Source organism: Onychostruthus taczanowskii, unplaced genomic scaffold (assembly GCF_017590055.1).
Source record: "Onychostruthus taczanowskii isolate IOZ18803 unplaced genomic scaffold, ASM1759005v1 scaffold38, whole genome shotgun sequence".
Classification (NCBI taxonomy): Eukaryota; Metazoa; Chordata; class Aves; order Passeriformes; family Passeridae; genus Onychostruthus; species Onychostruthus taczanowskii.
In genome coordinates, this window is record NW_024501237.1 from 2,691,625 (window position 1) to 2,710,261 (window position 18,637).

General features: G+C 46.6%; 1 protein-coding gene across 11 annotated transcripts in view; it reads right to left on the reverse strand.

Annotated features, from left to right (window-relative positions):
* Positions 1-774: 774 nt before the first annotated feature.
* The window catches only part of SEC31A (SEC31 homolog A, COPII coat complex component), a 39,713-nt gene continuing 21,850 nt past the window's right edge, over positions 775-18,637 (reverse strand). The window contains exons 19-29 of one of the 11 annotated variants that reach the window (XM_041412022.1): positions 17,407-17,580; positions 16,711-16,884; positions 14,059-14,151; positions 13,292-13,421; positions 12,018-12,326; positions 8,741-8,779; positions 7,187-7,245; positions 4,983-5,258; positions 4,473-4,592; positions 2,326-2,397; positions 775-1,504 (exon numbers count right to left, since the gene is read on the reverse strand). In XM_041412022.1, coding sequence (XP_041267956.1) covers positions 1,325-1,504; positions 2,326-2,397; positions 4,473-4,592; positions 4,983-5,258; positions 7,187-7,245; positions 8,741-8,779; positions 12,018-12,326; positions 13,292-13,421; positions 14,059-14,151; positions 16,711-16,884; positions 17,407-17,580 — 1,626 coding nt within the window. In that variant the 3' untranslated portion in view covers positions 775-1,324. Of the gene's footprint in view, positions 1,505-2,325; positions 2,398-4,472; positions 4,593-4,982; positions 5,259-7,186; positions 7,246-8,731; positions 8,780-11,972; positions 12,327-13,291; positions 13,422-14,058; positions 14,152-16,710; positions 16,885-17,406; positions 17,581-18,637 lie in introns of all 11 variants that reach the window. The other 10 variants (XM_041412020.1, XM_041412019.1, XM_041412018.1 and 7 more) reach the window with 10 other exon arrangements.

Below are 18,637 nucleotides of genomic sequence, written 5' to 3' on the forward strand. Positions count from 1 at the left end.
CAAAAGCACTCAGGAGAGGATATGCAAAGCCAGCTCCTGAATTCCTCTAGCATTACTTCCTATCTGCTGGTTTGGCCCTGAAGATTGCTTTTTCTTTTCCTTGCTGAGCAGTGCATCACAGAAAGCACAGGCCAGCCCAGCACAGCTGCTTTTGACCCTGTTGAGGGTTGGGGGTTTTTTAATTTTATTTCATTCCTGTTTACCTTTGAATGGGTTCTTTCTTTTAAAACTTTTCTACTTTGAATCAAGACACAAAGGTGCTGAATACATTTGTATAAGTACACTTACACAAGAATACTTGTAACACTGCTTAGAGACCTATAACCTAGACCAAAATATTTACTCCAAATGTTGTTTAAACTCCTGAAAAAGGTAACTCCAGGTTGAAGCCTTGTGTTCACCAATTTTAAAAGCTTATGAAGGAAGAAAATGCTGGAAAGGAAATAAAACTGTTTTGCCTAACAAATCTGTTGGAAGTCACAGAAGCCAGCCGTGGTTCACATTGTTATTGAGATTATTTCTTGCAGTATGCACTGCCAAATCTACATTCCACAAGCACTGATATTTTAGGTTAGTGCAAAACTGCTTCTTTTGTTTCCCAAATCCAGACAGTTCTTCCAATTGCTGATCTTTATGTGTTCTACAGACCTTTTAGTGATAAAAAAAGAGGAAAAACAAAAGTATTCTCATGCCCAGGACACAACAGAAAGTGGCCCCACTGCACTCCAGTTCAAAATCCCTCCACTGCAATTCATAGAGAAGTATTTTAATAAATTTACATTTATTGAAAATATCACATTAGCTTTTGTTTTGCTCATTTGCCCCAGTGCACAATTAAGCTATTTAACATGTAAATTGTAATAACAGAACTGCAAGCAGCTTCATAAAATGAAAGACCAAATACTCTTGTAACATGATCAGACTGTTTTTAATCTGGTGGATAAGGAACAGTGGGGTGGAAGGGAATAATCTGTTTTAGGGTCCAATACACAACCTATCTTGTTGTTTCAACACATACATCTGTTATTAAAAGCCACTGTTTAGCAGTGTAACATGCACCTAAAAATTGACAACGTGGGACATCATCCATTAAATATACTATTTGTAGATGAGAATCGTTAGGGATGGGAAAAGGATTAAAAGAAGAAGAAAAGCACCAGGGCTCCACAGCCCTTCTAGAACCAAGTACTTTGCAGGGAGAGTGTAATGCCATTTGTCAGCTCTACTGCGCCATGCTGTGAGGACGAGCATTTGGTCCATTTCCCGCACGTCTGCCGTAGAAATGCACTTCTTTGGGAAAGGGCTTTGCAAGTGTGGGGCTAGCTCACACCCCCAGCTTGTTGGCCTGGGTGAGGACAACCTTGAGGACTGGCATGAAAGCAGAGGTCTCGCTGAAGTTGCTGGTGCTGACGATGTGTGTGTGGATGTTCAGTCCCTCCTGGTAGTTGCGGGTTTCAATGCTCTTCACGATGTTGTGCAAGCCACTAATGATGGTTGGAGAGAGCTGAAAGAAAGGCAGGCAAGGCAGGTCAGCACAAAGGAAAAACTAGAAAAAGAAATTATTTTCTTTTTCTAGAAAAGAGTGTGTCACTTGAAAAGAAAAGAGTGTGGCACTTGGCTCTCAGGAAGGTTCCTTTCTTTGGAGATAAGACATCTTCAGAGCTGCACCACACCGGGAACAGTCATTGAAAAGTCTAACAATAGATTTCAACCAGAATGGATCTTCTCTGCAGTACTGCTATGCCCTGCAAGACCTGCTGTGACACACTCCTGGCACCAGAAAAACCTACTGAGCTTTTACCTTTGGGTAAGGTTAATTGCTCAGCAAACATGGCCTGACAAGAAGAGGATTACATCACTCTAATCTTAAGGTACTAAGGCATTTAAGCACAGTCCTTTATTCTGCCAAAGCCTCCTGGAAGGCTTTGGAAAAATTACCAGATCTGCCTTCCAGTGAAGTCACTGAGCCTCCAAAATCAAAGTCCCCTGGGTTCTGTTGTGACCCCAGGCTGTGTGTCTCAGCTCCTGCCTGGAGCAGAGAAATGGTGCCTGCTGCTCTGCTCTTTGTCTCAGCACAGCCTCTGCACAGCACCATAAAACTCATGACATGCTCCCAAAACACTGTAAAGTCTGCACAGGCATGTGGGGCCAGGCACAGTAACTGGCTGCTTTCTAAGAAATCCATGCAAACTTTCAATAAATGGATGTGAAGCACACTTCCAAAGAAAAAATGAGCACCTGCTACATATTGCTGAAGTAGTATTGCACCAATGAAGTCATTGGCCGTAAGTGATTGAGAGGTGGGGGAAGTAAAACAGAACTTACTGTCTGTTCCCTAAGTTTGTCATACAGAAACTCCAGGCGTTTATTTGCATCATCCAGTTTCCTCTTGGTTTGCTGCAAGACAAATAAATACATCAAAGGACAGTGACTGTAAGAACCCCAGACCAATGTGATATCATTGCAAACAGGTCCATGCAGCACATCAAATTCCTTTCTCAACATCTTCCTAACACATCATTTGGATTCTTTGTTCTGCACTCTTCTCCCCTGATTTTTCTAGGAAAGACCACATGACTGTAGTTCTCCACATGTAAGCACTTCAGCTTTCTACAGAAAACTGTAGAGGTGCACCCCAAAAGCCACTGCTCATTTGCAAACCCCACTGGCATAGCTGATAAGAAAAGTGACAGAATTCCGAGTTGCAGCACGAATTTTTTTTCCTATGGTTCACTGAAAAAGCATAGCGATAACTAGATAAAATTCTTACTTTTGAATGAAGTACCCAGCAACATTAGGGAGTTTATTGGCACATGCAGATTCTCCAGTTGTGCATACAACTCAGTCATCATTTATGACAAAACCTAATTATATTTTTCCTCATGTGATTAGTAAAGCCAGCAGTTTGTCTGTAAGCTTTTAGTGTCAACAGAAAAACTAATAGCCTAACCCAATCTGTCCTTACAGACACTTTGTGCTTCCATGACTTTTATAAAGTAAACCTCCCACTGACAGGCCGGGAATTATTTTACCACCAAAGACTTTTAAAATAACCACAGTACATTCCACCTGGAGCTGCAGCTGCTGAAGAAATAAATTTTTATCCACTTGTTTTTAAAAAACAACATTTAAAACTCTAGATTTTACTCCAGAGTAATAAAGCATCAAGGTTATAACTGCAAGAGCATAAAAAAGCTGCTGGTCAACAGCAGCAGGAATGGCATCAATGCACCAGAGTAAGGGAATTTCCTCCTAAATCAGTCTGTGCATCAATCCATCTTCACTTAGGATAACTGCCATTTTCCCTGGCAAGTGGAAACATTTCTCTGGATTAAATAACTGCCTGGAGAAAAAGCCTGTGGGAATGCTCTAGCTGAAGGGTGAAGACCAACTGCTGGCTGCTTGCTGTGCTAGAAATTAGGGAAAGCTGTTCAGATGGCATAAAGGAGAACACAGCACATGGATCATGGGCCACATGCAGAAACTCCTCAGCAGCAGTTATATCATCAAGGAACTGAGATATCCAAGGAAAAAGTACCCCAGGAGGAGCAGGTAAGAAACCCCCAGTTCTTTTGGACTGCCTAACTCTCAGATGCATGACCACACAACATTAGTTTCAAAACCCATGAAAAGGTGCAGAAGTTATTTTCATTTTACAGATGGTCAGCTAGGACAGAGAGGAATAAATTGTGTCTAGGAAGCAGCAAGACATCTCTCCAGCCAAAGCAATTAGGCAGAAGTGCAAACTGGTTGTTCTCCTCGTTCTTTAGCTCCTGTTCCCATTTTCCCCTTCAGAATGTAATAGCTGAGCAGTGCCTGTATTTGCTCTGACAACAACTGATGTGTACAGTCAGGGCGGTGTCTCTTGTCTCCGTGGGCTGAAACACTTTCACTGCCTAAAAATATCAGAGAGACTTAACAAGAAGCAAGCAAAATGTGTTGGCAGAGTAGAAAAGCAATCCCAGGTTGGGTTTGAGTAGAATGCTTTTGCCTTCTCTGTCTGGGGGAAGGGGCACTTAGAGGAAGAAAAGGTCAAAGGGAATGCAGAATACACTATATATACATACAAACACATACACACACACATATATCCACTCTACAGCCTTGAAATAAAGGATTTTGAGCAACTGTGTGGTACTGAACTGACAAGAGCACGAGTCTGTGCTGCTGACCAAGCAAATTCAGTGCACAAAGCCCTCTGCATACCCCCAACACCACCTTTTAGCATGTGGCAGGCACGAGCTGAAGAGTCAGCAGCTGGGCTTTGCAGTTATTTACTGGCCATCAGAAATAAATGAGAAGCTTTGGGAGGGATAGATCATTTACAGGGTACTGGCTGCCATGGGAAATGTTTTTCCTATCCAGCTCCAGTGGTTGTGTTAAAGCTGTTAATCCTCCCTTTCCCAGGTAACTGCTGTTTCCCTTTGAGATGAGTTTGTTACCAGAAATCACAAGTCACAGAGATCACCTACCGGATCGGAGGCAGACAGCAGGCACCTCTGGATGAGAGCCTCAAACGTGGTCTTCAGAATAAGGTGCTCCTCAGGGATGGGCTTCTTGGTGATCTTCTCTGTTGGCAGTGCCTGCACGTGCTGAGCAGCAGAGAACAGGTGAGGCTTTTCCAGGTCACTGTGCCCACATGTTGTTCTCAGCTAAACCGAGTGGCATGATTACCTAGCTTGGCACAACTCCTATTTCATCCCTGTGCCTGTGTGGAGGTGACTTTACCAGCACCTGCTGTTGCTCCCTCTGGGAAGATGTGAAAGTTGCACAAGGAAGCAGCTTGCTGGCCCATACTGACTATAGGATTAGTAGCATCTAGGTGGAAATTAAAGTAGCAAAATGCCAGCAGGGCGTAAAGCCAGTGCCTAGAAACTCCACAGTACACTTTGCAGCTACAAGAAAAGCCTGGACAATAGGATCCTGCCTGGCAGGCTCTGCAGATGGACAAACCAACCCATGCAGTGCTTGGGCTACGTTACCTGGATGGCATTGCCAATCGGGGCCCCCGGGGCCCCCTCCGTGCTGGGTTTGGAAACAGTGGGTGCCATGGTGGATGGCCCCAGGGGCTGGGCAGCAGGCTGGAAGCCACCCTGCAGCACCTGCATCTGCCCTGCAGGGAGGTGTGGAGGCTGGAAGCTGGGCGCACTGCTGGGCACAGCTGGAGCCTGGGGCTGCTGCATCTGAGCCTGTGGGTCGGCCAGCGGGTTCATGATGGGGGAGGTGATGGGGACCGGGGGCAGGAAGTTGTCAGGCACCTAGGGAAAAAAACAGGCATTTATGTTGGTGTGGCTGCTGCAGGCACAGCACAACACCCAGTTCTTACAGACTTCCCAAACCACAGTAATTGGGAGCGCTGGATACAGAAATAACAGGGGCAGACAAGACAGCATTTCACTCTGGCTGACCAAACCCATCCCTCTGGCTGCACAGCGTGTGCACAGCCCAGCCTGCCCCTGCCTACAAGAGCTGAGTGCAGCCACCTCGAATCAGGGCCACTCTCCCTCCAAACCACAGGTTTGGCACACCAGCACTATTAGAAGAGAAAACTAACCCACACCTACATCTATTCTTACTATTGGGTCATTATATTTAGACTTTTGTGTCTCACTTCCAAGGGTGTATTTTTGTCCATGCAGTACAGTACGTAGGTCACAGCCAGCAACATGCCCCAGTAAAGCTTGTGAAAGCCTTTCAGGCTTCTGGCACACAGGTCTGCACTAAGGCAGATTACCAGGGCATTTCAGAGGCATTCTTGAGCATCTGCCAGTCTTTACACAGGGGTGTTTCACAAACATTTGGTACAGGGAAGAAACAACAAAATGAGCTACTGGCCTCTGCTACACATCGTGCAGGAATCAAAACAACAGAAAGGCCTCCATGGAATGTGTACATTTCTTCAGGTGTGCATGGAGAAAAAAAGGGGACGATTACAGAACCCTGAATGAATGATGCTAGAATTGAGCTAGTGGTTTGGGACAGCCAAAAAAAAAAAAAAAATCCCAATCAGCAACAAAGTCAATTATAAAAGAAATGAATCACAGCAATAAACTTTTGAGTGGTGAATAAGTTCTTAGGAGGAAAACAGCTGAAAATTACAACTTGAAATGCCAGATATTTCTTCTATTTTGTAACAGTCCATGTGGTGAGTCATTTTAGAATATCCTAAACCACTCCTCAGACAGTGGACAGAAGGGAAACAAACATAGAAACATGACTGACAGATTTGTTAAATACCCAAGAGGGAATGCAACAAACATATTCCTCATTTAGAAGGAGCCAACCCGCAAGCCTTGGCTATGGCAGAAATGCTGGCTGTGACACACACACACACACACCAGAAGCAGCTAGAACCCTGTGTGCAGAAGGCTGCTGCTTGAGCTCTCTGCTCCAGCAGTTATTCTGACACTAAGAGTTCTCTATCCAGCCTCCGAAAGCTTCTTCACTTTGAACTGCAGAGACCAAAACCCAAAGGGTAAGGAAGACTTCTGCCTTGGCCTCCACCCAGACCTTATTTTGGCTGCCCTAATGTTTTGTTCTCCCCACACTTTACATGCTCCAGACTAACTGTTGCCTCCCAGGGTCAGAGAATGGTGGATAACACTGAGTGCTGTGGAGATACTCCAGCCTACAGCAGCAGGGGATGAAAAGGCTCACTCTGCTCCGTACCAAGTGTTCCCAGTTATCCTGCCCTGCTGCAATTTAAATCCATTTTGCAAAACTACATTATCTCCATCATGGAAATTGTCTTAGTCTCAACAGATCTCTCAGGGTCAGACCCCTAATCAGGATAAATTGCTTTCAGCTCCAGCAACATCAATAATCTATAACAATTTGCACAGCCTCCTCATTTTGCCTAAGTACCATCTCCTGCAAAACTCTGCTGCTTTACTGCAGATGAAAACAGTTGGAAGTATTTGCTTCAAACCATGAACAATGTTGTTATTAACAACCACAACTTCAGCAAAAACACACCATCTCTTTAGAGGCTTAGACATTTGGAGAGGGATAATGCATATTAGAGAGACATAAAGGCCATTTCTGCTCATGAGATGCAGCTTTTGTTTGTTTGTTGCTAACCCTTCTCTTCCCTTCTCCTGCCAACAGGTTTCCCAGGAGCAGCTTAAACTATTGTTTTTCAAGGGATCAGCACTCAGTTGTGTTGATGTAGGACTTCCTAGAGTACCTTCTTCTTCTTGGCAGCTCTGTTGAGGGTGGGAGGGTCATTCCAGCCATTCTGGGGCCCTGGGACAGAAAGAGAACAGAGACTATAAGTACCTGGGAAGGGGGCACTGATGCTTTCTTAAGCTCAGCTGGGTCAGATCCATGCCATGGCTCTGCTGGCAGAGCCTGCCCTGACCTGCCTGTTCCTCTGCCCTTCCCTGAGGGCCAGAACATCTCCTGTGCCAGCCAGAGCCTCCCAGCATCCCTCCATCAGACCCTTTGGGCTCCACGCCCACTGGGCAAGGTTTGGGATCTTGACCAACTGTTCCCAAGCTAATAACTTAATAAATAGCTTTTTCTTCTCTTGCAGGAAAAAAGAGCTTTGAGCAGACATGCCTTTGAAGAGGGCCTACCATGCCCCAAAAAGCTCTGCTACACAGATGTCTATGTGAAGAGAGCTTATCCACGACATTTGTACATGAAGTTCCCCAGCCACACCACACAGAAAGAAGAGGCATAAGAGGCCTTAAGCCTTTCAGGCCAGATTTACCCAGTCACCTTGGAAAAACAAAAGAGCCATAAACCCAGCTTTCCCCTGCCAGCTACAGCATGGTTTTGGGGGCTTTGCATCCCAAATCAGAGCAGAGCTGCTTGAGCAAGGTGGAAAAATCTGGCTTTCTGTACCAAAGGTGATTTGTTTGAAACTGGAAGCACAGAGGGTGTGTGAGCAGATTCACTCCCAGTCTGGGGTGCTGCTCTGCACCAACCCTTGTGCTCTCCCAAGAAAGCAAGCCCCCTGCAGCTGTGAGATTTGCACCCAAAGCTCCCATCAGAGCATCAGAAAGAGCTGCCCCCTCCTCACGGAGCACACGGAACTGGGCCCACGGCCCTGCACCCAGCCATTATTAACCACGGCCACCCCTGTAATCAGGATCTATTGCACAAAGCCACAAAAAGCCAACAAAACCAAAGCCCTGCTCCATGGACTTTTTCACCACAGTGTTTTTCACTTAGCAGATGATGAATATACCTTAGACAGCACAGGTTAACATTTTACTTAACAGGTTACTGCAGAATTTGCTCAATTTATCTGAAATGTCATTTGCTCCCAGGCTTTTGTCAAACATGTTCCACATCCAGAGCATGTTAAAGGGGTAAATGAAAAACTATTCAAAACCCCTTTCACAGCTGCTTTCTCTTTAACCAAAGGCAGTGCCATCTCCTGGCAGCCTCCTCTATTCCTCCCTAACCAGAAAATCCCAGAGTATTTAAGATATAGGGAGTCAAATTGATAGGAATAGGATGTTAAAATCTCCCAGACAGTTACTGCTGTTAATTTCCTGGAATAATTTGCATTAAAAAAGGAAAATATTTAAAAATAATTTGTTTCTGTGGTTAAAAACTCCAGATATATTGTTATTGGTTTTAATTAAGGAATTAAAAATCAATTTAAGTCTAATTGGCCAACAGCATCACACTTAATGTTCTGTAAAGAACATTTGCATAATTGATGTCTGTTCAATTAATTTCATGTAGTGGCTGTAATTATTTTCAGGTTAGGTGGTACCTAGTTCACCTGTGAAGGGAGAGGCCTGGTCTTGAGATGGTAGACTTTCTGCAGACAAAATGCAAAGATAACTAAAAATAATGTTTTCCTTCAAAAATAATAAAGCAGTTGGCCTTTAATTTTAGACCAGCAATTTAGTTTCACAACATGCATCAGCAGAAAAAAAACACCTAACCAAATTACAATGCCAGCTTGGCGACAAGTCATTTGTTCCAGCCCCCCATGAAATTACTTTTGTCCACCTTCCCCCAAAACACGCTGTTGCTCTTTCCATGCAGTAAATGAATGTTTCTAGTTTGTAACAAACATTGCAGTGTTCTGGCCCTTTTTCTTCCCTCCTAATTTTCTATTCCAGTGCAGCTGACAGCCCATTACTCTTAGCCACAATCTTCTCAACACCATTTTACCATTCCAGAAAGCTTTTCAACAGACGCTTGAAGTACCTTACTTTAAGGTGGATCTCCCAAGTATTTTCTCAAACCAAGGCACGCTCCGAACTGCACGCAGCCCAGCAACAGGAGTATATTCACACATCAGCTTTACACTCACACAGACACACTGCCTGCTCAGACTGAGCAACAAACCCAAATGGCAATATGTAGCCAAGAAAGCCCTCACCATTCCAAAGAAGAAAGGAGCTTTGGGGGATGAGATAACTCCTGTCCCTGAGGTTGGCCTGCTCATAGTTCTGAAGAAACCCTTCCTTTAACCCAGGATTGGTCTATTGCATTTTCAAACAAGATTCAAGATGCTGAAAATTAGAACTCCTTTGAAAGTAGCTTCTAAGATCTAACACAAAACAAAGTGAAAGGAGTTGAATATAAAATTAAATGTGGGCTTTTCTTGCTTACAGAAGCTTCAAGCACAGCTTAACATACTGATGTTATGTGCCTTTGAAAAAAACCCAGAATATATTTAGAGAACTCTTGCTTTTTACACGCGTCTTTAAATCCAAGCCAGTTCCAAGGTCAGATGCTTTATAAGAGTTCAGATTTGAGGTATTTTTTCCTTCCTCCCTTATTCCTGCATTTAAATGAGTCACAACTGCAAAGTGAAGCATGATGTTCCCAGATAAGATCATCACCACACACAAAAGCACACCACTTTGTTGCCAGGATCAGCATCACTGCACCAGAACACTCAGAGTTACAGGTGACATCTACTTCTGGCTGCAGATCTCAGTGGTTCTACAGGATCTCATGCCAAGGCATCCCCCACCAGGCAGTGCAGCTGCTCAGAAAATGTGCTGGTGGTAAAGCATATTAAGCATGTGCATTGTCATTGCTGCACTTAGAAAACAAGGGTTTTTTCTTTCTTGTTGGTATGCTTTCTGAAAGGTGCAATCAAAACACTGGGAGAGAACAGAGTGTGCTCTTCAGACACACTTGATCTTTTTTCCATAGTTCTCCAGCTGCAGTCATCACTTGTGTGTATGCATGAGCCATCCTGGGCTCAGCACCTCACCATGCCCTGCAGTCCACCCCTGCATTTCAGCCTAAGGCTGCAGAAATCAGACAAGATGCCGAAGTTTGGGTTCCTGAAGGTCTGCCTGGCTAGGTTGTACTGGCTACCCTGCTGCTCACCATAGCTGCTGAGAAAAACAGAAGCAGCATTGGTAGTTCTCAGAAAGTTTGATAAAAAGCCTAATATGAACAACTTTTAACTCTGAAAAGAGCTTCACCCACTCTGAGCAGGCCATGTGGACTATGCCACATCACGGCAAGAAGTGCCTGCCAGTGATGCAAGTTGAGCAGTAAAATGGATAAGAACAATTTTCTTGCTCCTTGCATTTATTTGGAGGTGCAGAAGCTATGGTGTCTGCATTATAATGTGTTGCTTGACATCCCAGACCTAGAACCCTATCCAACACCTCTCTCTCCTTCCAATTTAGTACCTCCTTCCAATTAGACATGACCTGTAACGTGGGGTCAGGAGAGATCACAGTACAGCACCTCCAAAAACAGAATGGACACAAAATCTGACTGCATGGTGGATGGAAAAGGGCTTTTCTCCCCTTGCAACTGTGGCAGTCCTACACCAGTCCTATTTTTTGACATAGGCAAAAGACCACTTTTCCCCCAAACACAAGGGAATATTGTCAGCTGCCAGCCTCAAGGACACCAACAGGTGCACCTGCTCATAGGATTCATGCTGCCAAAGGCAAAACGCTTTTTTTGCACTGCATCACCCCTAACAGACTTTTAAAATAAGAGGGAATGACAGTGGGCGCATTAGTATCTGTCAGCAAAACAGACATGCCTAAAACATCCCTCAAATCTTGCTCACTATTCCCTGTACCCTCTGCTTCCCAGATCCTTGACTCTTCAGCTGGACGACCTAGATGTGAAGGGTGTTCATGAGCAGGTTTAGAAAAGGACTGCTGATTCTTCCTGCACTGTCTGACATGCAAAGCTGCTGTTTCACAGGCTGCTAAGTGAAGGCACAGGTTTGTTATGGCAGGCGAGGTCACTGTCCCACAGCAGTGACATCCAGGCAGTCACAAGCAGCCATGGAGCCCCACCTCAGCAAGTGCTCTCTCACCAAGCATGCTCCAACATGCTCCTAAGTGTCAGCCACACACACATGCTTTTAATTGACATTCAGGGAAGAGACATGTGAAAGCATTTCTAAATCACTTCTGATTATCTTTTAAGGCTTTCATAACCTCAGTAATTCCCATTGCAATTAGAGGTTAAGGACAAAATAATGAAAGAGAGCTGATGCTATGGGAAATGTTGTTTGAATTAAATATACTGCCAATCCAGGCTTAAAAGGCTGCTCAAGAACCAGGGACATGGACAAATCACATCTGCAAAACCATTCAGCGAGGAGAATTGAGATCATCTTGTCTGCAGCGATTAGGAAAACTTGCTCATTTTTGTACTTTGCTCTCCAGTCACAGTGCAGGCTCTGACACCAACATTAAAACTGAGCCATGATCCATCCATGGCATACAACAGCCTCATAAGAAGCCTGTGGTAGCATCCTGTCTTAGGCAAGACAAAAGCTCTGTGACAGTGGCAAGTCTGGCTCCACTGCGCGTGCTGCTCAGTGCACCAACACAGCCCTGTCACAGATGCACAGGGCTGACAACAGGGTTTAGAAATGCTTTGAACTGATCTCTAAGCAAAAGCAAACTTTTTACAGAGCATTCACAAGGAAAAAAAGTGCATATTTAACTGAGTGGGTGAAGAGCTAACCCCTCCCTCCTCCCTGCCTGCCCCCCTGTCCAAGCGCAGACCTGTTCTCTGGGATGCAGGAAGGTCACTGGTTGCAGGCAGAGTACCTGTTGGTCCAGTAGGTAATGCATAAGCCACAGAAGTTGCTGGAAGTCCTGGCCTGCCATGCTGAAAGGATGTGCCAGAAGGAGGAACAGGGAAGGAAGAGATGGGATTCAGGCTCGTTGGGGAGGGTTGAGGCTGCCCGGGGTACAGTGGGGAGGGCATGGAGTGGGCAGGGGCAGAGGGCAGGTAGGAAGGGGTGGTGTTAGGGGCAGGGCTGGGGTAAGAGGCTGAAGCAGGGGCAGCAATAGGCTGCTGAGGCTGATAGAGAGCTGGTCCCCCAGTTCCAGAGTACTGCTGTGTGGCCTGATATGCTACAAACAGGGAGAAAAAACAGTCAGTGAGTTCACAACAGAGCCGCAGGTTTCATCTGCCTCTGCTTCCTTCTTCACTTGACTCTCCTCTCTTCATGCCCCTACCCCCTGAAACCACTTACCTGCCCAGCCAAATCCTGACTCCCACAACTCTGACTGCTTAAATCCCCATCCTGCCACTGGGAGACACAGAGAGGATGGCCTTGGCTCAAAGGACTGCTGCTCTGCCACACACACCCTCCAGCCCAGAGCCACCATGATGCCTGGGGTGGGGCTGGACACATGGACATTGCTGTCTTCTGGACCACTGCAATCCTCACAGGGGCTCTCAGAGAAAGGAAAGCCTTGTCCCAGGTTTTCACAAAGGGAAAACTTAGGCCAAGGAAATGAATATAGACTCTGGAAGGGGATGTAAGCTCACAGCCTTTCACTGTGGGTCCTGCAGCCTAATTCCACTGCCTCTACCATTTTTCTTCTCTTATGCCAGTACTTTCAGTTCCTGCTTTGAGTGAGGCAGGGCTCTGCCCCCTTCTTCACTCTCCTCTACTACTGCCCTCATTTCCTCACCCCCTCTCCCGTTCCCATGGAGCCCCAATGAGGAGTGGATGGCCCAGCTGCACACAGAAGAGCTGTGTCTCTCTTTACCAGGCCTCTGCTGCTTTCCCAGGACTCAGACTTTGGAGTCTCTGACCCCAGCACAACCTCGGGCCTGGCCAGCTGAGGAGTGAGTCTGAGAGCTGTGGGTGGACACCTGAGCACAGGAGGAATGTTTGACAGAGGGTGTCTGATGCCTGCACCCCACCAAGAAATGACAACCCGCAGATGTCCCCTCACCTTTCTCCCCACCCTGCAAGAACTCTGGGACTGGCTTGGCCTGAACACTCCCAACCACAAGGAGGGGACTCAGGTTATCCCTGAGTTAAGACTGGCCCTCCTGGGAGGGAGGGGGGGATGCTGTTACTCACTCTGTGGGTACGCTGGCCGCGCTCCTGCTTGCGAGTACATGCTGTAGTTGGAAGACGTGGCTTGCTGTGGTGGCATGCTGGGGCCAACAGCACCTGGCATAATAAACCCTGGAGGAGGCGGGTTCTCCCCCTGTCAAAAAAAAAATTACAGGAAAAATGGGAGAGACAGGATTGCATTAGTAATGGTAATGCAGTGCTGAAGCAGAACTGCAGCAAAATGATGAGTTTCAAGGCCTGAAACCATATTCCCTGGAAGAAGGGAATCAACAGCACAGGGGCAAATGCCTCCAACCACCCCAGTGCCTTAGGGTGCCCAGCACTGAAAGCACAGCTGGATGTGCAGTGACCTCAGCAGCAAGCAGAGCAGCACACACCTGCCTGCACAAGGAAGAGCTCCCTGCCAGTGCTTTCTGGTGTTCAGGCAGCCCGAGAGCACCCTGCCATCCTCAACTAAACTAAAATGGTAACTCTGCAGCTTCTCATCTCCATGGAAAAGGGGGAAAGGAAAAATCATACTTCAGATATTCCAGTATGGGGCAAGGGCTGGGAGACTCAGGTCACACCGAGTTCCCACTCAAGACTTTCCAGTGCCACTCTTCTGGGCATTGGTGAAAAAAAAAGTAAGGAGATGCAGAGGAGTAAAACCAGAGCACACATGGGAGCTGCTCCGTCCATCTATCTGTACAGACTGTGCCAAGAATACAGATTACACCAGGGGACACACTGGGGTGGAGCAGAGGCTCAGAGAGGAATAATGAAGGTTATACCTGTGTGTCAGAGGGACAGCCTGCAGGAGGATGGCTGGGAAGGGCAGTAGGAGTTTTGTTACTCCAGGTAGTGACAGTAGGGGCAATTCTAACCTGAATTGAACAAAGAAATACCAATCATGGAAAACAAAACAATAAAAAAGTCTAAAGGGTTTCACAAATCAAGATGCAAAGAAGTGAACGCAAGAAGGTTTGCATGCTGGCACTTGTAACAGCCATAAAATCTCAGAGGAAGAAGGGAATTGCATTCAAGACAGACAAAAATCACTGGAGCCAAAGTGAATTGCAGAGTGAGGACGAAGCACAGTTGCAGTTGCAATAGGCTGTGGAGCAAGTGCAGTGTTAGGTGTGCCAGTCAGCCAGGTCTCCATCTTTCATCACATTTTCCTACTGCAGAAGCCTCCCCACCACTGGTCCAGGACAGTGAGCATCACTAACCACAGCTGCAAGCCCCAGGTTCCATGTTAAATTCAAACATATGCCTCACACAGGAGGAGTCTGTTCAAACTGAGCTTCAGATGAATTAAAAAATGTTAAAATATAATTTTAAAAGGTTAAAAACTGATATTCAGCTCTTGCACATGCACAAATACACATCTTAATGGTAAGTGCTTCCCAGCCAGTCTCCCATAGCTCCTTTCCTCCATCTTCCTTCTTCACCACTCCAAACGGCTCCAACTCCATACAACCACTCCCACCTTTCTGATGGGACAGAAATAAAAAACTTCCTGGCCTGGGACACTCCTGAGCAAGGAGGGGGCAGACTGCCCAAGGCAGGATACATGGCTAGGGTTCAAGGATATGAGCAGAGGGAAAGCTGTGACCCTGCAGCCCTGGCTGGCTCAGCTGGCTTCAGTCTGTGTGTCTCTAAGCCCATGCAGTGCTAAGCTAATGGTGCAGTCAGCTGCACAGCAGCCACTGCTAATGCCTGCATCACTCATCACCAGAGAATGTGAAAGACTGAAAAGTCCCCTTTCACGCCTGGTTTATTCAGATGAAAAAGAGGGTTCAACAAAACTATGCTGAAAGGAACCCAAGTATTAAGAACATGTTCCTGTTTGGGACAGCAGTTAAACAAAGGCTGCCTCAAGCTTGAACAAGTCCTACATACACACCTTCTTAAAAGGAGGTCAAACAAATCAAGTATCCTAACACTCAAACATGCAATTTCTTTCCATTCTGGTTCATCAGCTGGGAACCTTTCTGACTGACACCTGTCCCCTTCAAGCCCTTCCTGCTGAGGATAAACTCCCTGAAAAGCCAGCAACACAGGGGGTTGTAACTCCCAGTGAACTCGTACGGTTCTGATACACCCAGCCTTTAATTAACAAGCAGGGCTTGCTGAAATAATTGCTTGAGGCATTTCAGGAACAGTGGGAGAAAGAGGAAACTCTGGTTTAAAAAAGCATTGCTCATATCTTAACATCTAGAGGAGAGCTGCTATTCTCCAGAGCCAAACAGGAGACACAGAGCTTCACTTCTCAAGGCAACTCTGGTTACAGGGAAGAAGGCCAAAGACAGACAGCAGAGTAGACTTGATTATTAATGATGATGCATGTAATACCATATGCAATGGGGTTAGCAAGGTAAATCCTGGATGAAGGCTTTGTCCCTTCTGAAATCTACCTTGCTAACACCCTGGAGAGACACTTCTGTTGACAATAATGCCCAACTTCCCTCCCCTCCCCCCTCCCCCCCACCTTTCATCCCTTCTTTCTTCCTGCCCTGTTTTTTCTGGCAGGCAGTACTTGGGGGCAGCAGAGACAAGAGATACCTCTGCCAATCTCTGCCCAAGGAGAACACCCACAGCCCTAGCCCAGCTATGCTCTCAGAAAAGCCCAGCCCAGAGCACCTTTAGAGGGGACCAGATGAGCTGCAGTGCTGTGCTGGGGGATTAGAGACCTGGCAGTGCTCCCTCTGCACACACACAGCCAGGGCTGCCCAACACACCACACTGCCCTGATGGCCAATGTGTTCTGCTGCAGTGTCATCCTCAGGTCAGAAGTAAAACCAGAGAATTTTCCTCCCCCATTTCTCCTCTTCCTCCCTGCACAGCTCCCTTATTAGTCTCATACTCACCTGGGTCTTTCTTGTAGCACAGCTCACTCTCAGCCTCCCCACCAGCCCCTGCCCTCTGACACCTAGCTGGCAAGGTGTTTTCACAGCAGACTGTACCCACAGCTGCAGAAAAGTGCCCTCAGTTTGCTATAACCACTGCTCAGCAACTTCTGCAGCCAAAATCAGAGCTAGGGGTGGAAATAATCTGCCCCAGAGGAGGCTGGAGAGCAGAATGAGCAAGGCCCAAGGCCTGCAGGGATGGGACAATGTCAGGGACCGTGAGAGGAAGCACACAGAACTCCTGCAGTGCTCTCCCACACAGCTTGGCACTGAAGCACATTTTCAAACAAAGGGGGAAACACCTAGCTTTCAGAAGCAGGCTACTTGACAAGGTGTATAAAGGATGTTTCCAGGTGAGGAGTAAAGGAGGCATCTGCACTGACTGAAAGGAAGCACCAGTGACCTTCACCACAAGGCTCTCAGTAGAGGTTTGTCACACAGCCTCAGATCAAGAGAAAGGAAAAAAATTATTACATCCATCGCTCTGTAGAACTCAAGCACCATGTCCCTCCCTTACTGGCAAAGGCCATTTACCTGCTGGTAATACTGCTGGGCTGGAGCCTGGGGTGCCTGCATCCGTCCAGCCCCGGGGCCAGCTCGTCCTTTGGGCATGGGCTCTCTCGCATATGGTGCCTTGAGGTCCTCCTGTCCTGCTGGGAGCTCCCCTTGGGCTCTGCAAAGCCTGTCCCGTAGCTGCACGATGTTTGGCTGCAATCAGAAAGGACAGCAAAGGGAGCTGAGATGCACCACCTGGCACCCAGTGCATCACACCAAGAGGATGAGTGGCCACCACTGATGAGCTCCCTCTGAGCCTCCTTAATTTCATGCTTTTCTGCATGAGACATGAGGCCATTGGAACTGCCTTACAACTGCCTGCCTCATTCCCAAACCAGCTGTCTACAAATATCAGCTGATGGAAGATGGGAAGTCAGAAAAGAAGAACCAAATGTTTATGACATTTCATTTGCCACGTCTGGCTTGCAGGAGGGACACCCTTTGGCAGTCACTGCCTGCTGGCACAAGGGTGTGAAACCAAGAGGGAGGAGAAGTCTGTGCACACCTGCCAGCTCAGCAAGGCCAGTGCAGGGTGAGGGGAACAGCCCGACTGTCACATTCCAAGGCGCATGTCAAGTGGCAGTCCCGACGCTGAACCGCACCACGCAGAGGCCTCTGCTTGAAGCACACCTGCTCACAGACAGAGAGGGAGCAAAGAGCCTGAAGGCCCCATACCTGGTTGGTGTTGGCAGGGAGGAAGGTTAGTGCTGCAGCCAGGCTTCCCTGAGCAGCCAGGAGGTTGGCATACTGGCTCATCTTCTCGGCCAAAAGGGCGCCCATGGCGTTGGGGTCCACGGCCTGCGTGAGCTGCACGGCTTTGCGCAGGATCACGACCTTCTCTATTAAATCCTGAAAGATCAGGAGAGAAGAACCCACCCACAAGTGAGAACAACAATGTGAACTAGGCCCTGGCTTAAGACTGTCCCTGGCAGGACCCCTGTCAGCCAGTGGGGAGCCCAAGCCAAGCGCAGGTTTCCCAAACAGCCACAGCTGCACCAAAGGCACGGCTGTTCCCAGGGGATGGAACAGCAGCCACCCACCAAGCAGCTCCTAACAGAGCCAGAAGAGTTCCAAAGAACTGCTTTTATCAAACAGCATTTCAGGGCTCTAGCAGTACTGAGCATCTCCACCAAGTGGATGTTTTCATAAAATTATCTGGTGACAGCCTCAGAGCAAACAGACATCACACCTGTCACCACTACTGCACTGCATGTTCGTTTACAGGGCTTCAGTAAGTCAGTTCTTATCCATCTCAAAAGGATCTAAAATCTCCCTTGGAAGAGCTGTCCATAGTTTTCTGGTCGTTACAGCAAAATGGTTTTCCTGATATTCACCAGAATTACTCTATATCTTGCCTTCCTTGCACATCCCCCAACACCAGAGCTGGTTTTGGTTGGGTTTCCTTCTAGTCTTAAATTATAGGAACATTTTCTGTTCAGTTTTCTTATGTTTTTCTTACTGTATTGATACTGAAGGGTACTACAAATATTCATTTGGCAAAATTAAAGCCCTTTTTAAAATCTTACAAGAGATTGAATGAGAGGGTACCACACAAAAGATTTCAACCATACACTACTAATAAAGATTGTTTTCTAAATATTTGTTTTTCCCTACAAATCAGCACTTCAAAAAAAGCAAGTGAAAACCCCAAAACAGCTTCTATTGCCACTATCATAGTAAATAAGTCAGCTAATTAGGACTTCAACAGCATTTTCCAATTTTACAGCCTGAGAGACCAAAGCCATGCAATCAAAATGCAAATTCAAATTGAAGGTAAATCTGTAAATAAAGCCCTCAAAATCAAATTATTTTGATAATTCAGAGAGTTAATGACATGAAGCAAAACTCAGATACACATCAGTTCCTTCAATTAACTAAAGAAGAGTCTCACAGCATCATCAAGTAA